The sequence below is a fragment of the Ochlerotatus camptorhynchus genome, unplaced genomic scaffold, assembly GCF_037179485.1.
Source record: "Ochlerotatus camptorhynchus isolate MF236.1 unplaced genomic scaffold, CSIRO-AGI_Acam_v1.1 ptg000231l, whole genome shotgun sequence".
In the NCBI taxonomy this organism is placed as follows: Eukaryota; Metazoa; Arthropoda; class Insecta; order Diptera; family Culicidae; genus Ochlerotatus; species Ochlerotatus camptorhynchus.
This window is the reverse complement of record NW_027040721.1, coordinates 624,758-649,466: the sequence shown is the minus strand read 5'-3', so window position 1 is coordinate 649,466 and position 24,709 is coordinate 624,758. Positions and strand designations below refer to the sequence as shown.

The window sequence follows — 24,709 nt, the reverse complement described above, 5'->3', positions numbered from 1 at the left end:
ATTGCTTGTCCTACATCATGAAAGTACCTTCCGACATTGCAGCAGCATGATAAAGAACAGAACAAAAACTGGTGAGCAGATGTTTGCACTTGAAGGACAGCATACCAATCAGGAAAATGTGTGTGGAATACATCACGACAGACGGAAGTTGAGTCGGAAACTAAACTTGTCAAGTGGCAGCGGGAGAAATATTTGAAGAATCCTCTTCAAACATTAAATGGCTTCACACATTCATAGAAATGGAGCAAACTGAGCATTGGGACAAGGTCCGGTGGGAATACCCACAAATACCTATATGGATAGTTCTGTGGCACACTTATCCGTTTCAAACAAGTTTTACCCGCAAGAAATAGGGGAAGACGATATGATGCTTGGATTCTTTCGTTTTCGATGTCGGTCAATTCAATGATGTTCAGTGTGAGGGATTTTGCCATCACGGCACAATTGTACCAGATTTTGTGATTTTCAACAAGATTCTTTTCGGAGATAAATGGGATATAGTTGGAAATGACTTGTATCAAAAAAGGGAACAATTGCAGAGAACTTTTCCTTGCAACAACGATGAAATGTTCATGTTAATTCAGGAATGAGTTGAACCCTTGCCTGTTTTTCGCTGGTAGGACAATCTACAACCTATAGCTTGTTTACAGCTACTAAGCCAATAAAATCATCATTTTAAAAGGTAGCACCCTCTTTATATTCCACTTCGTTATCGGGTATAAAAATAAACACGATCCCAGAATGGGGGTCCTTTTGCGTGGTTTTTCTCCCACCCGTAACGTTGTAGGAATATTGCTTGACTCGATGACATAATCTCCCAATCTTTTTACCACCCGTAACAAACAGCTAAAATGAATCGCCTGCTCATCGAAAGCAAAGAAGCGTTAGGAGGGAAACATAATGGGACAAGCGGGTTCTTACACGAAGCCGTTATGGTTACCCGCAGCCACGGTGATCTGATTTTAATATAAAATCTGAAATAGCGCGAAAATAAAAATAAAAGATTTGAAATTATTGACACGAATTTATTCCGATAGCTGTGCATGGAAATCTAGACGGCAGCAACAACAATTTTTAATAATAAGTTCAAGATCCTGACCTACATATATCCATTCCTGACTGCAATCCCGAGTACCCATAGGCAAGGACCAGGTCACCGTAATTAATGCACTCACACCCGTCGTCTCTCTAACCCCCAAAACACAAAGTCACTGCAATAACAATCACTTGAGGTTATCCTCCCAAACAATAGCAAAGAGGGTCCGCTAAATTGATACCGTAAACAAAGCCCTCTTAATAGCGTCAACCGTTATTTCGAATGGTGTTTGTCTAAGAAAATGTCTTCAAGCAAGGATGTTTGACCCACCCGTGCATACATCCTTGCTCTGGTGCTCCAAAAAGGGCTAAAGGCGACGCCCGATTTGCTGTGAGAGATTATAAAAATTTGTTTTTTATTGAATCGTTAATATTATTTCATGCCAACCCGTGTTACTCGAACATTACTGAGGATTTGTGGGAAGGGCGAACCCGTTTGAGCTGCTTTTTGACCTTTAGCCCAAAGGATTATCTTTTGATTGAACCTTTGTAGGTCTAATTTTATTAGTGTCAATTTTCAACCTACTCCAAGCTTTTTTGTTTTTAATATTTGTTTATCCAAATCTAACTAAACACCAAAATGTTGCCAAAACCAATTCAAATAAATTTCTTCAAATTTAGGTCCATAATTCCATAATATTGATGGTGGATAGTAGATCTGCCATAACAAAAATGGCAATTGAACATAAAACATGCTAAATAGTTTAATAGAACTTTAAATGTACCGGTTCACATCATATCCAACATCATCCTTTTACCCTTCCAAAAATGAAAGCATTTAGTTTTTGCTATTCAATGGAAAATAATAACATGACATCCCATTCTGTACCCTCGTATCGTGTGTGTACAGCCTCATTAAAACACAGCATCTTTTCATTCATGAGATGATGATAGTTAGTTGTTGGTCGTTGGTGTTGCATATTCACCTCAACCTCGTCGGTACCCATGTGTCCTTCGAGAGAATGCCTACCGAAAAGCTCAATGGACGGACGACTTTATCAGGAATATTTCATCCGCATTTACACGTAAATATATTCATGGGCGAAAAGAAGGTACAGCCACATGGTTAGGATCATCGTTGTCTGTGTAAATCAAGATTAGCGGCTGTTGTAGCCCTGAGTCTGTTTAGATTCAGGATGCTATGATGTTACTTGCGCAACATCAGCAAACTACACATGTGCTGGTGTACTAGCGCTGATGAACCAGCTGCTTGCCAAAATAGTCATCAACATGTCAGCACATCAGTATCAGGCGCTCCTGAACAGTCATTGTCATTGAAATATATCACGCGCTATTGACAACATTATTTTTGACAATGTCACTGGAAGAAACTCGTTAAGCTCCATCGAGTTATTTTCATTGGCAAACGTAATTTTGAATAAAAAATCCAATAAATGATCCATAAAATATTGGAAAACGTTCCATAAAAACATCCAAATGATCAATAAAACATCGGAGAAAATCCTTAAAAAAGTGTGACTGATCCATAAAAAATATCAAATATATTTAGCAACACAAAAATGTACCGCTAAATTTCTAAAGAATGAGCATTGAAATTGTACGAATAACCCATAAAGATATTGCAATTGATTCATAACGCATTCAGCAGTGAACCTTAAACTAAAGAAAGTGATCCATAGAAAATCAAGTTAGCTCACTTAAAAATATAGTCATGTTCGGATTAATGAAAGCAACTTCCTCAGAGCAGTCTTGTTTTGGACAACTTGAAGCTGAAATAAGTTTTATTAAACTAATATAAAATCTAAACCAATCTTAATGCTTATAATAAAACCAATTTCAGCTTCAATCTGTCAAAAACGAGACTGCTCTGAGAAAGTTGCTTTCATTAATCCTAACATTCTTGATGAAAAACATCGGATGTAACCTCAAAATGGCAGAGGGATCAACACCACCGTTGAGTGAAGAACAGAACAGCGATCGAAACTGTACGCTTTGTTAAGGCCATGACCACGTAGATGATATGATCCAGTGTGATGCCTGTGATTTCTGCACCCATTATAGTTGTGCTGGTAAGACAACAGCTGTAGACGAGGTTCCGTAGACGTACTTGAAGTGCACAAATATGCTGAAGGTGCCGAAAGGAACCAAGAAGTGTGTCCCAAAGAAACCACCTAGCAGAAAAAATAGTGCGAGGAGTGATGCCGGATCCGAATCTGGAAAAGGAAGTACCAATGAGGTCAGCCTGGAGGAATCCCTAGTACTGAAAACCATCATTTTCAGTTCTGGAAAACGTGATTTAAATTCATGAGTTGTAGGTATAATATCATGAAACTGTTCACGAAAACTAGAACATGGTTCATGGTCTTTAAAAGGTCAACAATAACATTAGTTTCAGTGACCGTGTATAAATTAGAAAATTACTGCCGCTAGTTTTCCTGGATCAACTTCTATAAGAACTGCTGCCTGAAGTACGACGACGAAAGATCATAATTTGCACAAGTGGTCATCGATATAGAAAAAGAAGTGGTAGCATCATTGTGCACTGTAAGACGAAGTTAGTCCCGGGATAAGAATCCAGACGACTTCATATCGTACTCGCTAGCGCCTAGATTGGTTGCATTGGAGTGAGTCAGCTCAACTATTCACTCTTGAGCTAGACGGGGTTGTCGTCGTAGTAATGCTGGATCTCAGACCTCTGGAGTTTCACCGGCTGCGTTGACTGGCACCGCTATCGTCATGACCGCTGTTAATACTGCCGCCCCCAGCTGGACGTCCGTAATTTAAAGAAACACTTTTGGTTTATCCTAAATACACTGTCACCGCTGCTGCTACTGCCGGAACAGTTTGTCTTGCTGATGTGATAAACTTACTACTCGCGCCTTGCTTACCTTACAATAATTAAAAAATGCATATATTGCTGACAATAAACAGTAAACAACGACTGAAAATGGCAGCTGCTGGGATCCAAGTTGACGATTGCAGGAACAAAAATCACATTTATGTATTCATGGTATCACGAAATCATTGAATTTATTTTGTAGTTTCTGTAGCGTTACGAAATCGCTGGTCGCGCTAAACAGGCGTGGACTAATTTCACGGATTTTAGAATAAGTTCATGAAAATTCGATTTACTCGATCACGTTTGCGGGAACTAAACCAAGAAATCTAATGAACTGCTATTTAGTTTATCGTGATTTTTTTCACGAATACCGGAACGGGTTTTTGTTGCGTGTTGGACGAAACTGTGGGCAATTTGGTGGATTGGTGTCTTTCTCAATGCCGGTGCACCGTAACACAGGCGTTACGTTTATTTTGCGGAACAATGTTCACGATTCCATGATTCTTATTCATGGTATACTTTCGTAAACGAAAATTTGACTTGTTCCGAAATTCGTGACTTAAGGTTGACGAATATTGGAACTGATTTTATTCCGTGTATGGTTGTGATTTTCTTTTGGGTTTACTCATTTAAACAAATAATAATATTATAATATAGACTTGTTGAAAATCAGAAAATAATACTTTATGAGTTCTACTTTTATTTTTATTTTTATGAAATGTGAGCGAAAACATCATGCATATCTAAAATTTCAGTCAACGGCTCCGGTGGTGGAGTAGTAAGCGTGATTGCTTCTCACCCCAAAAGGCCTGGGTTCAATCCCAGTCGGCGACGCCGGGATTTTCTGAGGCATAAATTTGGAAGGGAAGTAAAGTCGTTAAGTTGATGGTCGATAGGTAGGGTCCAAGTGTGGGAGCTGCTTCCCTATCGTCGATAGCATTGGTACTCAGTTTGGAAAAAAGATCAACGGAAAAACAAATCAAGGAAGAATAACATTTCAGTCACGCTTCTTTTCAAAATTCTGTCTTTGTTTACAAATGATGAGCTGTCGGTGGGATGCCCAATCCATGAGCCCGCAGCGATGTTAGCTCTTGTAAAGGCAAAGCAAACAAGTACCAAATGATTTGGATTGGCAGCTAAGGATCGAGATTGTGAATACGGTGTAGGCTAAATAGGCCGAATGCCATTAGGCTGAAAGCCACTATGCCGATAATAGGTAAAGGTATTGACAAAGTCGGCATTTACTCTAGTTTTAAAAAAGCATACATTATCAAACAAATAATTTAGATCTGACTGTTTATAGTATGTATATTGTAAATAATAAAATTATAAGACATGTTTCACATTATATCCCGACCAGAAGGATATACAAAGATTATGACTTTGTTATCTAGAGGTGATACCTGCTTTGTTTTGGCTGCAAAAATTCAATTCAAATTCAATTATGATGAAACTGGTAGCAAATAAAAGCTATATTTATTCAATGAGCTGGATTACCGAGATAAAGCAATCGGTTAAGTTGTGTGAGTGAATACACTGTACGATGCAAGCAATTAGTGACGTCACTGATTGCGTTTACGCTGTTTTTTGATTTACTAATACAACAATATTTCACGATCTTTTTCACCTCTCTCTTTTAGCTCTGTTGCCACCTTGATATTTATCTAATTTCATTTAAATGTAATGAAATTGGGTTGTTAGTAGAATGCTCAATAAAACAGCAAAAAAGGTTATCTTCAATTTAATTCTACTTTATTAATTTTGGTATCTATGACCGATACGTATTTCGACTACAATCATTCACACTAAAGGCATATCAAAATCTAACTCCGTAAATACTCATCGCCTAGGTAAAAATATCAAGATCACAGGTACAAAATGAATCTACAATGTGTAGAATCGGAACCTACCAATTAAAAAAACCAAAGCTTTAAGTGAAGTATTTCTACACATTGTAGTTTCATTTTAATACCTGTGATCTTGACGATTTTACCTAGGAGATAAGAACTTAAGAGGATTCAATTTTGATAAATCTTTAGTGAAATACGTATCTGTCATACACACTTTTTTTTTTAAGTGCGTTTATTTTTCTAGGCTCAATTGCCGTAGCTTTGCGGAGCCGATATTCATCGTTTGGGTACAAAATTACTTAAAACTAACGTTAGTAAAGCGGGGGCCGATTACTCGCGGCTTTCTCGAGGTTAGGGGTAACAAATTGTAACAAACGGGGGAAGGGTAGGGATTGAGAACACAAGGTTTTTTAGAGCAATGTGCTCTTGATCTAGAACTAAGCGACATACTGGAGAAAAAGACAAACATGGGGGTACACCGATGGAGACCTAGCAACTTGAGAGAACACAAGATGACACTAACTACTAAATCCTCAGATCGATCCGTTTTAAAAACACATAAATTAAATTAAAATATTCGAGATCTCGGCTCGCCAAGATGTCTCTAACGGGCCGCATAGGTTGTTTTCCTCGGGCCCTGAGGGATGCGGATAACTCGGATCTAGCAACAGCATGACCAAAGCACGTGGTCGATATCGTGATAACCACTACCACAAGCGCACAAATTGCTGCCTGCGAGCCCGATTCGGAAGAAATGCGAGTCTAACGAGTAGTGATTAGACATGAGCCTTGACATGACACGTATAAAGTCACGGCTCATGTCCAATCCTTTGAACCATGGCTTGTTCGACACCTGTGGGAGAATAGAATGTAACCATCTTCCCAGATCACTCTCATTCCATTTTTGTTGCCAGTTGGTGAGGACGTGCTGACGGGTAATTGAAAAAAATTCCGCAAAGGCGATTTGTCGATCAAAAATATCGCCTTCCATAGCGCCCACCTTAGCTAGCGAGTCCGCTTTCTCATTACCCGGAATTGAGCAATGAGATGGAACCCAAACTAAGGTGATAGTATTGGAGCAGTTAGATAAAGTACTCAATTTAGCTCGGATTTCGGTCAGGAAATACGAGGAGTGCTTCATCGGCCTCATTGATCGAATAGCCTCCAACGAGCTAAGGCTATCAGTAAAAATAAAATAGTGATCAGATGGTAGTGAGGCAATTTGCTCTACTGCGTAAAATATGGCTGCTAGTTCCGCAACGTATACGGAACAGGGTTTTTGCAGTTGATATGAGGCGCTATGAAATTCGTTGAATACTCCAAATCCAGTGGAAGCGTTTATAGTTGACCCATCTGTGAAAAAACTCTTATTGTTACTAACATGGTGGTACTTGTTTGCAAAAATTAAGGGAACAACCATCGACCGATGGTGATCTGGTATTCCACGGATTTCTTGCAACATGGTCAGATCAAAATTTACAGAGGAACTATAAAAGTCTTGGAAGCAAACACGAGAGGAATTGAATGAAGAAGGGCCAATATCCAGCGTCATGTACTCGTAATAGAGACTCATGAATCTTGTTTGAGGATTTCTGTCTAGCAGCTTCTCAAAGTTTTCTATTACCAATAGGTTCATTACTTCACAACGGATAAGAAACCGAAAGGACAGTTCCGCGAAACGATCTGTCAGTGGAAGAACACCCGCGAGTACTTCGAGGCTCATCGTATGCGTCGAGTGCATACAGCCAAGCGCGATTCGGAGGCAACGGTATTGAACTCGTTGCAGCTTCAAGATATGTGTTTTCGCCGCGTATTGAAAGCAGAAGCTACCGTACTCTAGGACCGACAAAATGGTTGTTCGATACAACCTGATCAGATCTTCCGGGTGTGCTCCCCACCAAGTTCCAGTAATTGTACGAAGAAAATTGATTCTTTGTTGGCATTTTTGTTTGACATACGCAATATGTTTTCCCCACATGCTTTTGGAATCGAACCAGACACCTAAATACTTGAAAGATATACTTTGAGTGATTGTTCTACCCTTTAGTTGAAGCTGTAACTGTGCAGGATGATGCTTCCTAGAAAAAACAACCAACTCAGTTTTCTCCGGAGAGAATTCGATACCCAGCTTCATTGCCCAAGTAGACAAATTGTCTAAGGTATCTTGCAATGGTCCTTGCAAGTCCGGTGCACTTGGCCCTATAACGGACACAACCCCGTCATCTGCAAGCTGCCTTAGCGAGCAATTTTCATCAAGACAACCATCAATGTCTTTTACATAAAAATTATAAAGAAGGGGGCTTAAACATGAGCCCTGGGGGAGACCCATGTAACTAATTCGTGAAGTTGTCGAGTTTCCATGAGAAAAGCTCATATATTTCTCAGACAACAAGTTGCTCAAATAGTTGTTCATAATTGGTGAAAGCCCACTATCGTGGAGTTTATCCGAAAGGACATCGATACAAACAGAATCAAAAGCCCCCTTAATATCCAAGAAAACTGAACCCATTTGCTGTTTTTGCTCATAGGCCAGTTGAATTTCAGTTGAAAGCAACGCAAGACAGTCGCTCGTTCCCTTGCCTCTCCGAAATCCATATTGCGTATCTGAAAGTAAACCATTCGACTCGACCCATTTGTCTAGACGAAAAAGAATAATTTTCTCCAACAATTTCCGTATACAGGACAGCATCGCGATGGGACGGTACGAGTTATAATCCGACGCGGGTTTACCGGGTTTTCGAATGGCGATAACTCTTACTTGCCTCCAGTCATCCGGAACAATGTTGTGCTCCAGAAATTGATTGAATAAGTTGGACAAGCGTCTCTTCGTGACGTCTGGGAGATTTTTGAGCAAGTTGAACTTGATTCTATCCATTCCTGGAGCTGAGTTGTTACATGAAAGGAGAGCAAGTGAGAATTCCACCATCGAAAACGGGGAGTCTATTTCGTTATTACCCGACGGACGATCACGAACGTTGGTTTGGACTGGTACCGAATCCGGGCAAACTTTCCGCGCGAAGCTGAAAATCCATCTGTCCGAGTACTCCTTGTCTTCATTAATCGGCGATGACGCGTTTCGCATTCTCCTGCCGACATTCCAGAGTGTTCTCATGGAAGTCTCTCGCGACAAACCATCGACGAACCGACGCCAGTAACCGCGTTTTTTTTGCTTTAATTAAGTCCTTAAAGGTTTTCTCGAGGTCGGTGTACCGCTCGAAATCCCCGACCTTACCGTGTTTGCGGAAGCGTTTAAACGCGGCGGACTTCTCGCTGTTCGCGTCGGTGCAATCCTTATCCCACCACAAGGTGGGAGGTCGCTTGCGGACGGAAACACCCGGAACACGTTTCGTCTGTGCTCGCAGCGCACAATCGATGATGACACGCGCGAGAAAGGAGTACTCGTCCAGCGGAGGAATCATACACACTTAGAAATAACTAATTTCACAAGTGTCGGAATCCATCTTTGCATTAAAAAATGCGATGTAAACAAACATGTCATGTAATATTAAGTGCTCCAAGACTGAAAAGCTCGTTTCTCGACGAATAAAACGTTTGATTGAACTATATTTCGCGTCTGTTATGACTCAAATTTATGTCAAAATTGACGCTCTTATATGTCACTCTCAGAGCACCTAAATGTAGATGATTTTTTCTAAGTGTGTAGATATGTATAAGCAGTCTTCGGTATTGAACATACAACGTTGTGTTCAAGATGAACGTGTTTTCGCTGTGTTGCTGGCTTTCATGTTTGCACATACACATAAACTTTTTACCCTTGTGTTCGAACATGTGTCACACATGTGGGTGCGTCCAATGTTTGTACATGATGTGTGAACATTGTGTTTTCAACGTCTCAAACAACAACAGTGCAGCGAACGTTTGAAGGTATTTCTCGGTGAACCAAAATTCCAGATATAGCGTGGATTAGGGCGTAACAGCCTTTGTAAACAATGACTTCTCTAAATGATTTCTAGGAATTCAAGGCACGCCTACACAAACCAACATATCCATTGAGTAGGAGAAGTTCCAGCTCTATCTATAATTGCATGCATTGTGCGTAATTTGATGCTATTGAGTTCACAAATATGTGTGTGGATGAATATATGTATTAAGTTGGTACAAAAATATATAGAGAACATGGATTTGTTATCAACATTTGCTAATTGTCGTCGCTTCACCACCGAAACAAAGTAACACCAGATTAGACTTCACAACCAATACCTAACAGTGTAGGCTTGATGAATATTTGAAACTTAAAGTTTTATTACATTATTATGCCTTATATTTTTACATAGTGCTTTAAATACGTAAGTTTTATGCTTTTAATTTTTCCAGAGTGGCCCCCACGATTCATTCAAATAAATTGTATTTTATTTTTCTTGTTACCGTTTTAGCAAAAAAAAAGGAAATTTTCGTTTATAATAGTTTTTTTTTTTATATAAAATACGTTTTTGAGTCGTACTAACACTTTCCCAAATAGCTAGGCAAACATCGAAATGAGTTTTATGTACAATCCTGGAGCGTTTCCTGTCCACTTGAAGCTGCCAATTAAGACAGACATTCCTTACTGTTTCGTTTTGGGACCTCAGATAGCCTAGCACATTATTATCAAGCCGGACGCGGCGGGTTCGATTTCCAGTCCTGTTGAGGAAATATTCCTGGACGGAAATTGTCTCGACTTGCCTAGGTAAAGATTATCAATTGTGCTCTCCACATACTATACAACTTCATGTAAAGAGAAGAACCAGTCTAGGGCTGAAAGTTTCTTTAATGAAGAAACTAAAAAAAAACAATTTCATGCATTGATTGGCATAGAAGCACTCTATTAATAACTTTGGAAGTGCATCTACAATAATATACAGTATGCAAAAAAAGTTTATCCACCCCCCTACCAATCATCATTTTTTGTTTGTTTTTCTGGTGAAAATCAGTTTAATTTTATGAGTGTTCCTCCATGATTTATCAATTTATGTTTATTTATCACATTGCCATTGAAAATACGGCGTTTATATCTTTTCTTGAGATTTCATGTGATAAATTATTAAAAATGGTAAAAAATTACGCCAAAAAATGTATCCACCCCCAAACGGATACTATGATTTAAGTGTGTTTTACATAGTTTTAGTGTGTATTCTACATTTTATCGAATGTAAACATTGTGTCTATCTGTCAGTTAGTGCTCTTGAAGTTTTCGTTCTCAAAATTTCTGTTTCGTGTTCAAAATTGGAAGTTATTTGTTTCAAAATGCCCAAAAAAGAACAAATTTCGATCAGTATCCGAAATTTGATTATTGAACATCACAAAACTGGCATAAGCTACTGTGATATTTCCGATACTGTCCAGCTTCACAAAGCTACGGTCACTAGAATTGTGCAGATGTACAAAAAGCGTGGTTCTATTTCACCGGCTAAGCGATCGGGGCGTCCTTCAAAGACAACTGGCCGAATTGACAGAGGTATCGTGAAGAAGGTGGAGCTGGACCGGGGACTATCAGCTCCGAAAATTGCGAAACAGATTGAAAGCGAGTTTTCCATTCAACTGACATCACAATCCATATTAAATCGTCTTCATAAGAAAAGTCTTAAGGGCAGAGTAGCTCTTAAGAAGCCATGGTTGTCCGCAATATATATCAAAAAAAAGTTTGCAGTAGGCCCAGGACCACATTTCATGGACCATGACGAGACGAAAGTAATGCTATTTGGGTCTGATGGTATCAATGGTGACCCAAATAGCATTACTTTCGTCTCGTCTGACCAGATCACCTTATTCCAGTCATCACTAGTCCATGAAATGTCGTCCTGGGCCCACTTCAATCTTTTTTTTTTTAATTTTTGCGGACAACCATGGCTTCTTAAGAGCTACTCTGCCTTTAAGACTTTTCTTATGAAGACGATTTCGTACGGATTGTGATGTCAGTTGAATGGAAAACTCGCTTTCAATCTGTTTCGCAATTTTCGGAGCTGATAGTCCCCGGTCCAGCTCCGCCTTCTTCACGATACCTCTGTCAATTCGGCCAGTTGTCTTTGAAGGACGCCCCGATCCCTTAGCTGGTGAAATAGAACCACGCTTTTTGTACATCTGCACAATTCTAGTGACCGTAGCTTTGTGAAGCTGGACAATATCGGCAATATCACGGTGGCTTATGCCAGTTTTGTGATGTTCAATAATTAAATTTCGGATATTGATCGAAATTTGTTCTTTTTTGGGCATTTTGAAACAAATAACTTCCAATTGTGAACACGAAACTGAAATTTTGAGCACGAAAACTTCAAGAGCACTAAATGACAGATAGACACAATGTTTACATTCGATAAAATGTAGAATACACACTAAAACTATGTAAAACACACTTTAATCATAGTATCCGTTTGGGGGTGGATAAATTTTTTGGCGTAATTTTTTATCATTTTTAATAATTTATCACATGAAATCTCAAGAAAAGATATAAACGCCGTATTTTCAATGGAAATGTGATAAATAAACATAAATTGATAAATCATGGAGGAACACTCATAAAATTAAACTGATTTTCACCAGAAAAACAAAAAAAAATGTTAATTTGTAGGGGGGTGGATAAACTTTTTTTGCATACTGTAAGAAGCGTAAAAAGCATAGAAGAAGAAAATTCCGAAATCCGGACACTTTAAATAGTTAATTATCACAGCCTACTTTGCTTAAAATAGCACGTAAATCTGACTTTAATAACTATTTTTCACGTGACTTAATTCATCTTTGAAGTAAATCATGGAACGTAAACAAACATGGCATGTAAAATTAAGTGTTCGGAACCCAAAACATACGCAATTCGATGAAAAGTGCATTTGAAGGAATTTATTATCTCGTCTTTTTCAACTGATTATTATGCCATAAAACGACTCTTGCATGTGCCGGCCTCAGGCACTAAAGTATACATTAGTTTATTGCAGTGCGTGGTCTTTCAATATCGTCACATATATTTATTATGTTTGAGGTTGTTATGTTGATGATTTTTTATGTAAATGTTATATTTAGTAAAAAAAATCCGTATAAATATGGAAAACCGTAGAACACAGAAGGAATGTAAAAGTAAGATTTTCTTATCTCAGCGGGAAGTATGGCTACAAACGTTGAGTAAACACCAATTTAACCAAACTTACAACTAATATGAAAAAAGCAAAACTTTGATTTCCAATCGACTAACCACAGCTCGTTTAGATCCAGGAGATTTTTTTTCAAGTCCAGCTGTCTTCAAGTAAGACATTCCTTATTTACTCAACATGTGAGAACACTGCTCGCCAAAAACAAGAAACCCGTTTATAAGTTGAAAAAAAAACATAAATCGAGCAATCTAATTTTGTTTACGAGCTCAAAATAATTATGCCAATAATCTGTTTTAAAAGTTGATTGATAGTAATAAACTCCAGCAAGAAGATATGATGAGCTCGTTGATTTTCTGAAATTTCTTGGAAGAGCATATTTTATTCATGATCTTCAAATATTAATTAATGAATGTCAATCAATCAGATTTCATGGCAGTAGAACAATCTGCCGTTACCGAGCAAGCGAGCGCAGCTCATTCGTCAAGGAAGTTTCAAATTTTCGAAAGACAAAGTTCCAAATCAAAATACAATCATGAATTTAACTATTTACTGGAGACCGGCTTTGATGGTTGGAAAGCTGTTCCTTGACTCAGCTTAAGATTTTTGTTCACTGTGAGACGAACGAAGCAGACAAAGCACTAAAGACTTATTCTTAATCGAGCGAATTTGCATAAATACATTGAACTTATGCGAAAGAATAGAACATCATTAGCGTTGAAAATGCTTTACTCTTAGTTGCGCTTGCTACAGAGTTTAGTAGCTCGCCGGCAGAACCTAGCTCCTCCCTTTCGATGTTGAATGCCTCATGAAGAGTACACTACATGCCAAACTTTCGAGACAACAGTTCACAATATGTGTACGCAATTTCATCTACTCCGCCCACATGTGTATGTGTGTCCCACTGGAAATCCAACTTTAAGACTGCTCTTAACTGTTTCCTACCCCTTCTAGTACCTCCTGCTCACCTAGTCCACCCAGCGCACCAATCACACTTTTTCACTAGATGTTTCCTCAATGTGTGTGTTTCCATCGTTGATGAAAATCTCGTTTCTCCTTCGATGTTGACCTTCCACAATACTTGTATGCTATACTAAACTACTTCGGCAACTGCTGCTACTGAACAAAAAAAAGTGTCACCGGGTTTGCTTCAAGATTGGTTTTATCCAATTAAAGAAACCGTAGCGAAAAAGAAAATATTCAATTAAAATGTAATTAGTTTCAGTAGACTATTCCTAGTGTGCATAACCTCAATTACTTATTTTTATCTTCTTCTACGTCTACCTTCAGCCTTAAGTTGTCGTGGAAAAAAATAACAGACCTGTCATCATGATGAAAAAAACAAGCAACGAAAAATTTGCAGTATGTGCATTACTGCTACCATCCTAAGAGTGGAAGGAAAGGTTCAAACCCAATTTCACTTAATACCGAAGCAAAGGTCATAGTGGATTGAAAAAAACTAAGCTTGTCAAGTTAAAGTGATAGTCAGCAAAAAGGAAAGACGAGCTTAAATCACATCGCAACATAAGAATAGGAAAATAAAAGTGCAATGAATCAGATAAATTTCATCATAATTGCAGTGCTTTTTTCAAATGTGCTTCCGTTTTCTTATATGTTTTATCAAGGTTAAACACGTGTTTTTGCGATTTCGGTTTTCGTCTATCTTCTGTTATTGTTTTGCTATTGCTTATTATCAGAGAAACGCGCTGAATTCAAGTAACATCAGCAGGAAAGGGTATCTCACCGCGCAACAGATCAAAATATCAGAACATAAAAATGGCCACCAAATACGGCACACAAATTCTTTACACCAGATCTCGTACCACCATCAAGGTAAGTTTACTTCAACAAGCTAAAGCAAAAATTAAAAATCAAACAATACTGATTGGATAGAAATTTGATTAGTTCCTCTCGTGTTTCATCGTATCATAAAATCAGATTTGACCAACTTTTTTAACATACACCAACTCAATAAATTGAGACGGAAGTAGAATCGCTAGAAATCGTTAGCTTTTGTGAAAACATGAGTATTCATAAATGTGTGATTTAGTTGAAGTAAACTTGACAATATACTTTACAATTCATTGACATGAAAGACGTTGCTGTTTATCGCCAACGTGAGCAAATGGTAAAACATCGTTCCAGATAGTGATCACATCCATATTATTAGTAGAACGTAACATTCGTTTGGTTGTGTGAACCAACAATAGTAGGTGAGGGATATTGAAGTTGAGAAGTTGTCACTAGTGTGCACTGATTCATGATGAGATAAGCATGTATTCATATGCAAAGCACATGTAGAGTATGTTCGGTAGTACACATGTAGAATATATCTGATTCCACAATCCTGTTGATCCTTTTTTTTACTCTAGATGAGTTCATACCAGTTTTATATAGGGTTGACTACCCATTTCCGGCATATTAAGCACAACCCACACTTAGTCTTTCTTAATCTAGCGCAGTTTAGCACCAAACGAAATGTTATTATTACTGATGGCATCCAAATGTATTTACCTTTTCGTACGTACCGTAAGATTTGATAAAGATAAACCAATCGTTGGGATATTGTCAAAAGTCTAACACTGCTTCTTGTCGCCAAACTCGGCCTACGGATTCTAAACTCGGCCTAACGTATTGAAACGGCATTCCAATGAATTCACTTCGGCCTATCGGATGAGGATAAAAATGATTCGGTCGGAGCGCTTCTTTTGTTCTTGTGAGTTATGGGTGAAAACCTTCATATCACGCGTTTTAATTGACTTCGTTCGGTAGCTTATTTACTATAGAATCGTACCAAACGCATAATTAATTTGTTAGCGCCGAAATCATGGATTTATTTGAAGTTTACTGCTCGATAGGCCCAAAATGGGCGATAAGGCCCAAGTAGTTCTCTACCCTATCAGATAAAAACATTTTAATGCAGCTTCAAAGGTTACATATATAGGGTGTATCAGAACATATGGACACACTTTCAACACACCACCATGTGTGTCCCAATGACGTTAAGAAGCTGTACATCGATGTGTGTTGTTGTTTACATATAGCACAACAGTGCCAAAAGTGAAATTTTATGCGAAATCATCATTTTCCCGAAAGCACAATCTAGATATCATTCCCAACTATATTCACTATATTTATAGTCGGGTAGATAGAATTTCTGGAACCAATTGAGCTGTCAAATAGCGATACCAATCGAGCATACCACGACCAACAACAGCAAAGAGAACATCAGCTTTTGAGAACAAAACTTCGGAAAACCTTTTCCCTATCCGCTGATGCTGTTAATTTGTGTTCGGTTAGTGAGGACATAACTATTATTGTTTTGTTTATAAACGTTGATAGTACCTTTTCAATTGTTGGTCTACAATATATTGAATTGGTTGCACATTTTGATAGATCGAAATTCTACAATTATAGCAATTGTATACCCACAGGAATTGTCGAAAATTGAGGAATACTTACTTCGTTACTAATACGAAGGTCTTTTGAGGAGATGGCCTTTTAGTACACACCGAAATCTGGTCGAAAACAGGAACTTGTAATTCAAGCATGGGAATATTCATTCCCTCTCGCGAGCACCACAGAATCAAAATAGCCAAGTGAATCTGCTCTGATATTAATAGCAATTTAAATGTATCAATGTGTGTTTAAGACTAGAAAATATAAAATGATTCATTCTTCAAAATTTTCATTCAGTTTACTCAGCAGAATGCAATTGTAAAAGGCTCAACATGGAAAAATAATGAGTGGAATCATCCACACTTCTACACTCAGAATAAGTGCGCAAAACAGTCAGGTTCATTTAGTCATTTTGATATGAATATGAACTGCCATCTGCCTCATCATTCACTGCCTCGTGAGAGTCTGAATGATTCAGAGGTAAACGAGTCACTGACAGCCGAGCACCCAGTCAGTAGCTCAGTCAACACTTTTCTTCTGCCGTGATGGTACCCAATATTTTTTGTTTTGAATGACTGAGCGTACATTTTCTATGGTAAAAATTTTACATTTAATCCCCCTAATTCTGCGAGTCACGTGACTCTCTGTCACCGGTGAGGTGACTATTGTCACCTCACCGGTGAGAGAGAGTCACGTGACTCGCAGAATAGGGGGGAATGACTCACCTGCTGTGTGAGCGAAGGCAAGCGGTGTGCGTCGCCTGGTCGTGAGTGACTGAATGTTTTTGTTGGCTCTTTCATTGCCTCGTCCTTTACCGTTTGGTACAAACGGTCTGCACATAGCAATGGATTGAATAGTGCAGTGCTTTCACACTCAGCCTAGGCAGTCAATAATTTTAAGCTCTGCTCAGAATCATTCATGTTACGCTTAGTTGTCTGATTTGCTCAATTCTGCGAATACGAAACGAATACGAACAAAATCAGTGCGACTCGCACAAGCTGCTGTTCGTTTCTAATGTTGTATGCGTTTGAGTGAGTAGTCCAAAACGAAACAATTTTTCCCACGCTTTCCTGTGAACCGAAGGCTGTACTGGAAGATCACATACACATACATATTTTTTAATCTTAATGTGGTTTTCTGATTTCAACATATCAAATGAAAGATTAAAGTCTTAGCTATCAATGCTTTTTAGAAAAGAACTCGATTAAAGTTAATTATCATGCATTAAAATTGAAAAGTATGTTGAAAGTACCGAAAAAACTGGTGAAATTTCATACATTTTAGTGTTTTTAAGTTGAAAATTTTCATTTCTGTTTATTTAGTTGTTCTACGAAACATTTTCCTTGCAGTTCCCTAGATTTGTGTCTTTGGTAGTAACCTTGTAGGCTTTATGGTTTCTTCGTAATCATTGATTTAAAATATCCATAAAAACTTGTGACGTTTTCATAAAATGCGCTATAGTCACCCTATTCGTTCGTACGTTCGGCTGTTGCAGTGGACTACGCACATGAAAATTTGGTAGAATGTTATTGTAAATGTTTAGCTACATTCTTAACTTTTGATTACCGCACATCTCCTGCGCCCAAAGAAAACATAACTGCGGAGATGTTTCGCGGTATCGAATATTGCTCAATCTCAGCAGAAAACACAACGAGAGACACCGAATTGGCGAATTCTGAGAGCGGAAGGGAGAGAAGTAGGTAGTGGTAATAAGTCGATGTCCCTTTTATTTCATAGCACTCGCAGCTCAGCTGTGGTGCTGTTTCGATGGAGGAGTGTGAAGCTCCGCTGCTTCTACATACACACTTATATTTTTTACAGGAGTTAGTATTTTTACTGGATTTTTGGATTACACTGAAGTCTTTTTTACACGGTTTTTTTAACGCGGTTTTTTTTTACACGGTTTTTTTTACACGGTTTTCCACGATTTACACGGTACGTTTTTAACGATTTCTCGACAACGATACAACCTATCGACTTGATTCCAATCACATTATCCGTTTCAAGCTAAAAAAAATCACAATTTTTGGTGTAAATACAGAAATTTTTAAAATATGTCTATATGGACCATATCATGCTTTAATTACAAATGGCATCAAAACATGCCAAACACCTTGTATTATAACATGTTGTGTTGAATAGGCGTCCGTGAAGAAATTACCGTGATCTTATCCACCAAATAAAATGCGAACACGAATCAAACTATTAAAAATTATTTAGCTTTATTAAAATACAAAAAACACACCTCATCATTATAGAGCGAAATTGAAGATGCCAGTTCGTGCTGACGTGGCATATGTTGCAGTGACAGTCCAGCTGTCATTAATGATCTGAGCCGTAAAGCGAAGAGGCTGGCCGTCTGATGCCATGCTTCCGAGTCTATTCCATTCGCCCCAACATCTCCCCCTTTAGAATCAATGGTACACATTGAACCGCGTAGACATCCTTCGAGGGCACGAATAACGTCGAGGCTTCTGTACCACAGGTGTGCCTGATAATGTTGATCTGATGTTGCAGGATAAAGTTGATGATTATTGAATTGAAAGGTTCGGAAGGACTGCTGGACGAGAACCTTCTTCCACTGTCGGTTATAGCGAAGGAAGTTTAGAGCACTGCTGGATTTCGGTGTGCTTGCTGGACTTTGAGTTATCGTTGAGACTATTGGTTGGCTCTGATCTTGGAAACCCCGTTCTTCAAGCAGAAAATTCAGTGGTAGTGTATTGGGTTTTGCTGGCTCGCTTGATTCCGGCTTCAGACCAGGACATGGCGACTATATGACGGTGGTCAACCCATACATTATACATAAGTGGCCTCAGCTTCTCAACGACCGGCCTGCAACCCAACTCCAAGCATTTCTGCTGTATATCTTAACGTAGACCAGTGACGTGACCGTAGAACAAGTTGCTTCAAATATAAGTGTTTGTGGTAGGCCCGAACATGGAGCATAGGTTAGTACTAAACCCTGTTACTCTATTTGTAAGTTGGATTGGATATTTTTGGGGTCTGTCAACCAATGTTTACGAGTTCCAACAGTGATTATCGCGGTATCAATCGAGATTTTTGGACCCCCGAATTAGTTGGATTCGTCCGTCGTAGGATTTTTTTTTTAATTGAAACGCAAACACCCTGCTTCACTTGATCCGTTTTATTCGATTCAGCTGTTACTAATTGAATCGTTACTCATGCTACAATTGGTTGATGCTGAGAATAAAGCTTAAAAACTACTCAGGCTGAATCTGATCCAGCAGTGCAAACTCGGATGGACTCGTTGAGCTAGAAAAAAACGATTGCAGCACAGCTCAACATGTTGGCCAAAGTGCCAATCACTCTCTATTGTATTTATTATCCTCTTTTAAAATTAATTAAAATGCTCCCGTTCTGAATCAATCCGACGCCACTACGATGAAACCCACCAACTCCAGCTCTTGGAGCACTCTCCGGTTTTGATAGCAGCCGGAAGCATAGAACTATTGAAGACCGGATGACGATGACGGTGCAGGCGGTAGCTATAAATAGTGAGTTGATTGATCGAGTATAATATCCCACCCAAATTAAATTGAATTTGTTCGATCCTTATGGCATTTTCACGTCCATTCGCTCGTTTGACATGGGCTATTGCTATGCCCTGCGCTGAGCTGATATCATCGGGGAGGCTGAGTGATAGGCCGCCTTTCTGCATCAGAGCCGGCATCAGCAATTGCAACAACGCCAACATCACCGCTTAACCTCTCCCGCATACAAATACAGGAGCGTAGCACTGTGGATCGAAATGGCAAAAAGTCAAACTTTATTCCTAGAGCCTGATCTTTTCAGTTTTGCCATAAAGTGTAATGAGAAGATTTTCACTTGCCCCAATCTCCCATATGAGCTCATTGAATAAAAAAGAAAAAAAAAGTTAAAAATTTCGATAACAATGAAAGGAATTACTATAGCGGCTTACTGTCTTGGGCAGAAACATGTGATTTTACTGTTTCAATCGGTCTATAGAACATTGCATGTTTCCACTTACTCATTCAAGCGGAAGTGTGATTTTACTGTTTCAATCGGTCTATAGAACATTGCATGTTTCCACTTACTCATTCAAGCGGAAGAAGTCAACAATAAATACATAGTAAATGTGCTATAACTCTTCAAGGAATAATTATACTGACATAGAGTTTTCTTGTTTTTTTGCGATTCTGATAGATGTATACAAGATAGCGTGATGGAAAAATGAATCACTTAAATGTTAGGATCGAAAATCTAAATATAAGAGAGTTGCCATAAGAAATGCTCCATAACTCTGAAAATACTGAACTTAGAATTTCGACTTGCTTTTTTGACACTTTCTACAAGTTTGCCGCATTTATTATCTAAACATAGAAAAGTAAGTTTGATGATTAATTTCCGTTACTTGCAAATTATGAAGGATGTTCATACAAAAAAATCTTCTCAAGACACAATAAACACCTAAAATGAAAAGGTCAGGTTCTACGAATAAAGTTCAACTTTTGGCTATATTGGACCACACTGCATCGAGTTGATTCGATTCGTATCCTCCAGTTGACATTCGTTTTCAATGGTGTGCAGTTATGGAGCTTGAAATCACTGCCTCGCAAAAATTAAATCAGTGAAAACAAATAAATCAATATACGTTGAGAGCTGTCATAGTGTTGCATTCAGAGTTTCAGATATTTAAAACGAATGCTTTTTAAGATTCGATTACATCAAAACGATATCCTTAAATAATCGTAATGCATTAAATATTAGTCCAAAACAACGTTCTAGACAAAAATCACATCACTGATGCAAAATAAGCAAGAATTGCAATAATTCCATTTCGGATTCCACTCTAACCTATCAAGTGGATATATGGTGACAATAACTGACCCCGTATCAAATACACCAACTCTTACCAGCCAAGCACAAACACATTTTATTGGAACACTATACAGAGAGGTATCATAGTTTGCGGTGGAGTATACAGAATAACCAAAAGGGTTGCGGCCGTTCGTTGGATGTTATGACGATATTTTGAACTGGCAAGTTACAAGAAGTAAAGTACGCGTGTGACACATGAAACCTGCTAAGTTCACTTTGAAAGTATCATAATTTGATATTCACCGATCACAAAATTGCTGTTTGTGACTTTCTAAATGTTGATGATGATCCCACCTCTTACCCCTAAAATGGTTTAAGATAATTAAGAATGACATCTTAACCAGATTAGCAAACAAAACGAACTGGTTACAGATACAGTTATAAATTCCCTCAACAAATTTCAGTTGATGCACAGCGATGTAAATGGAATATTGACAGGTTTTGTGTGTCAAACACATAGATTACAACCTCTTCTTGTAACTTATAACCCAAGCAACACATAAGAACTTAACAGTTTATATAACCTTTGTATGACTGGTTTAGGTTGTAAAGAAGTTTACTCAACATAGCTCCATGAATATTTGTTACATATAATGATTTCATAATTCTGAAAACGTGTTTTTATAGCAAACGAATGACCACAACACTGCCAAAAACCAGATTTTAAGGAATCCAGCAAAAATACCGTCTAAAACTCCATCCGCAAACAACGGCACTTCTCTGTATCCACATTTCGCGGTTCTCAACACTTTCTCTACGGAATTGACAATCTGTTATCCGGTTCCTGTCGAATTTTCGTGTGTCCACAAATATTCCCTTCCTTCCCTAGAAATATCTCCATCGGCGGGATCCCGGAAAGCCACTGTGCTGCATGATGGTGCACAATATATTTGCTCCACGGTCGAGGGCAGACAAGCTGCTGCGGATGCAATATTGCTGATTGATCAAAACGATGATGGTGATATAGCAAGAGTTCATACTGAGAGAAGATATCCAATTCAGTATGATCGGGAGACATCTGCTGCTAGTGGCAGTGTCGGTCTATAAATCGACTAAATCAATGGTTTTATTGCACACACGTCTGACTTGGGGTTGAATTAAATATGGAATTTTCCTATATTCGAGTCAATATTGAGTACAGTATGCTGACTGGTTACAGATGAAATGAGTTAGCAACATCATTAAGAGAACTTCAGTACACAGAAAAAAAATATATACAGATGTTCATTGGTCATTCCATCGGTTGAGTCAAACTATAGAACCTATTTACACAGATTTGGTTTAACAAATATTAATCAATATCTACTTTTTGTAATTAAATAATGCTTTGATACATTGAAAAAAATGTTTTTGCTGTGTACTACTGGTAATAATGCATACTGCAAATATGCTGACCTCGCTAATTGACTGCCTATCATTTTGAATAACTTTGGAATTGATTAAATGAGAAAATCCATTAGTTGATAATCACGTTTGATCCAACAAGATTCACTTTTTCAATGGTTTATGGTTATAGCCTTCAATGAGAATTTAATATTATTACCTGCAACGTTTAAAACATATTTTTAAAATTACAGGGACACTAAACGACTGAAATATTGCATTTTTATTTAGATAAAGTAATATATTAAGGCTTATAAATCACACACAAGGGTGCTACAAACCATCATTATTATAACCCTGCTGCTTTGCCTTTATTGCTTCCAGCAAAATTTCAATAACAGCACAATCTAGTTCTAAAGAAGGTGTTCACGAGGCACTTCAAGATTAAATTTACAGTAAAAAAGGTTACACAATAATTATTGGCATAACATAATCTCTGTTGAGAATTTGAATTTCTTAATGAATTGCCTATTCACGGCTGATTATTGGTCTTCATCTTCTGTTTTTTTTCAATGCTACGAGCAAACGTCTCATTAAATGTTAAATATCTTCATTTGTTTTGAAGATATGACTTAATTTTGAAAAATTTTCAAATTATGTGAAGAAGTGTTTCTGATCTTCAGAATAATACTGAATAATCATTTTGAAAATCTATGAATATCAACTAAGTTCTATACAGTGGCACCGGTGGTGTAGTGGTAATCGTGATTACCGTTCACCCCAGCAGGCCTGAGTTCAATCCCAGTCGGCACCGCCGGGATGTTCTGAGGCATAACATCTCTGATCACGCCTTCCTTCGGCAAGTAAAGCCGTTGGTCCCGGTTCATGAGTTAATGGGTCGATAGATAGGGTCCAGGTGTGGAAGCTGCCTCCCTGGCGTCGGTAGCATTGGTGTCTGCTGTCTGGGAACGATGTCTGAAAGAATATCCTTTAACTTATACATTATACATTTCCTGAACATCTAAAAAACTCCCTTAAGTTTTACTAAATTTCCTAAACTTCTACGAAGTTCCCTGAATTTATTCAAAATTCCATATTTTTTTCAATCTCTCTTACTTCTACGAAGATCTCTCAACATTGCACTTCTGGAAAAGCACCTATTATCTACAAATATTCTTGAACATCTGGAAAGTTCCTCGAAATTTAACGAAGTTCTCAAAACCACCAAGAAGTTAATGGAGCTTTTTCAAATTAAGATCTCTGACAAACTGCAACGAAATTCCCTATACTGAAGCGATGATCCCTGAAGTTCTTAAAAGTTTATTGAACTATCTTTAGATCTTCTACAAGATTCCCTGAACTTTTTCAAAATTCCTTACACTGAAGTTTTACGCAGCTCCTCAAAGTGCTACGACATTTGCAAAACTTCTACGAAGTTTGCTGTACTTCTACGTTTTTCGATGATTTTCCGCGAAGTTCCACAAACGAAATTGCTTGCACTATACCGAAGACAACAGATCAAGAAGACTGGCAACTCTTCCATTTTTTCATACGGACGCTATGAGACAGGTACAATCGCGACATCTGCCGCTCAAAGGTAAATGCTGTGAACGAATTTGATAGCAAAGATTACATTCTCAGAAGAAAGGTTTGTGTATTTGCTCATTTTTCTATGCGTTGCTTCCACCTTCACTCAAGCGCAGCGCTATTGTTTCTGTCGCTTGGATTCTGGCAAAGTTGCCAGTCTTCTTGATATGATGTCTTCGATTATACGTAATTTCCACAACTACGAAGCACCTCAAACTTAAATTAATGTTCCACTTCTGCGCAGTCTTCAGAACTTTTCCAAGTTCCATGCTGCAACGAATTTGTCTGAGGATATATGTAGCACCCAGAATTTCTACTAAATTACCTCTATTTCAACGATGTTCCATGAACTTCTTAGAAGTTATTGAAGTTTTACGAAGTTCCCAGAAGTTAAAGAAAAATCCCTGAGCTCATTACCAATTTGCGGAGCCTGTAGACGTCTTATTATGCCATCGATTAAATATCAATATATAATTTCTCAAAATTACTTCCTCCAGCCCAGAACGTAAGAAAAGTAGCCAACATAAAGGACTTTGAAAAAAGATAAGTAACATCGAATTTGACAAGCATAGCATAGCATAAACCAGGTTGCACAATGTCGTAGGTGGTACGAGATCCAAACTATTGTTAAGAAAGAGACCGACCTTCATCCGTTGCTGTTAGATAGTAATCTGTGATAATTTACTACCTCTTAGATAAAGGATGTGTCTCCCTCCAAC

General features: G+C 38.2%; 1 protein-coding gene across 7 annotated transcripts in view; it reads left to right on the top strand.

The window, feature by feature from the left end:
• Nucleotides 1-24,709, top strand: part of SK (small conductance calcium-activated potassium channel) — a 685,909-nt gene that overhangs the window by 373,336 nt on the left and 287,864 nt on the right. The window contains exon 1 of one of the 7 annotated variants that reach the window (XM_065225564.1): nucleotides 14,116-14,654. The exons of the other annotated variants lie outside the window; for them this stretch is intronic. Within the exon in view, the coding sequence (XP_065081636.1) occupies nucleotides 14,598-14,654 (57 nt within the window). The 5' untranslated portion in view covers nucleotides 14,116-14,597. Of the gene's footprint in view, nucleotides 1-14,115; nucleotides 14,655-24,709 lie in introns of those variants that run through there. 7 annotated transcript variants of the gene reach the window in all.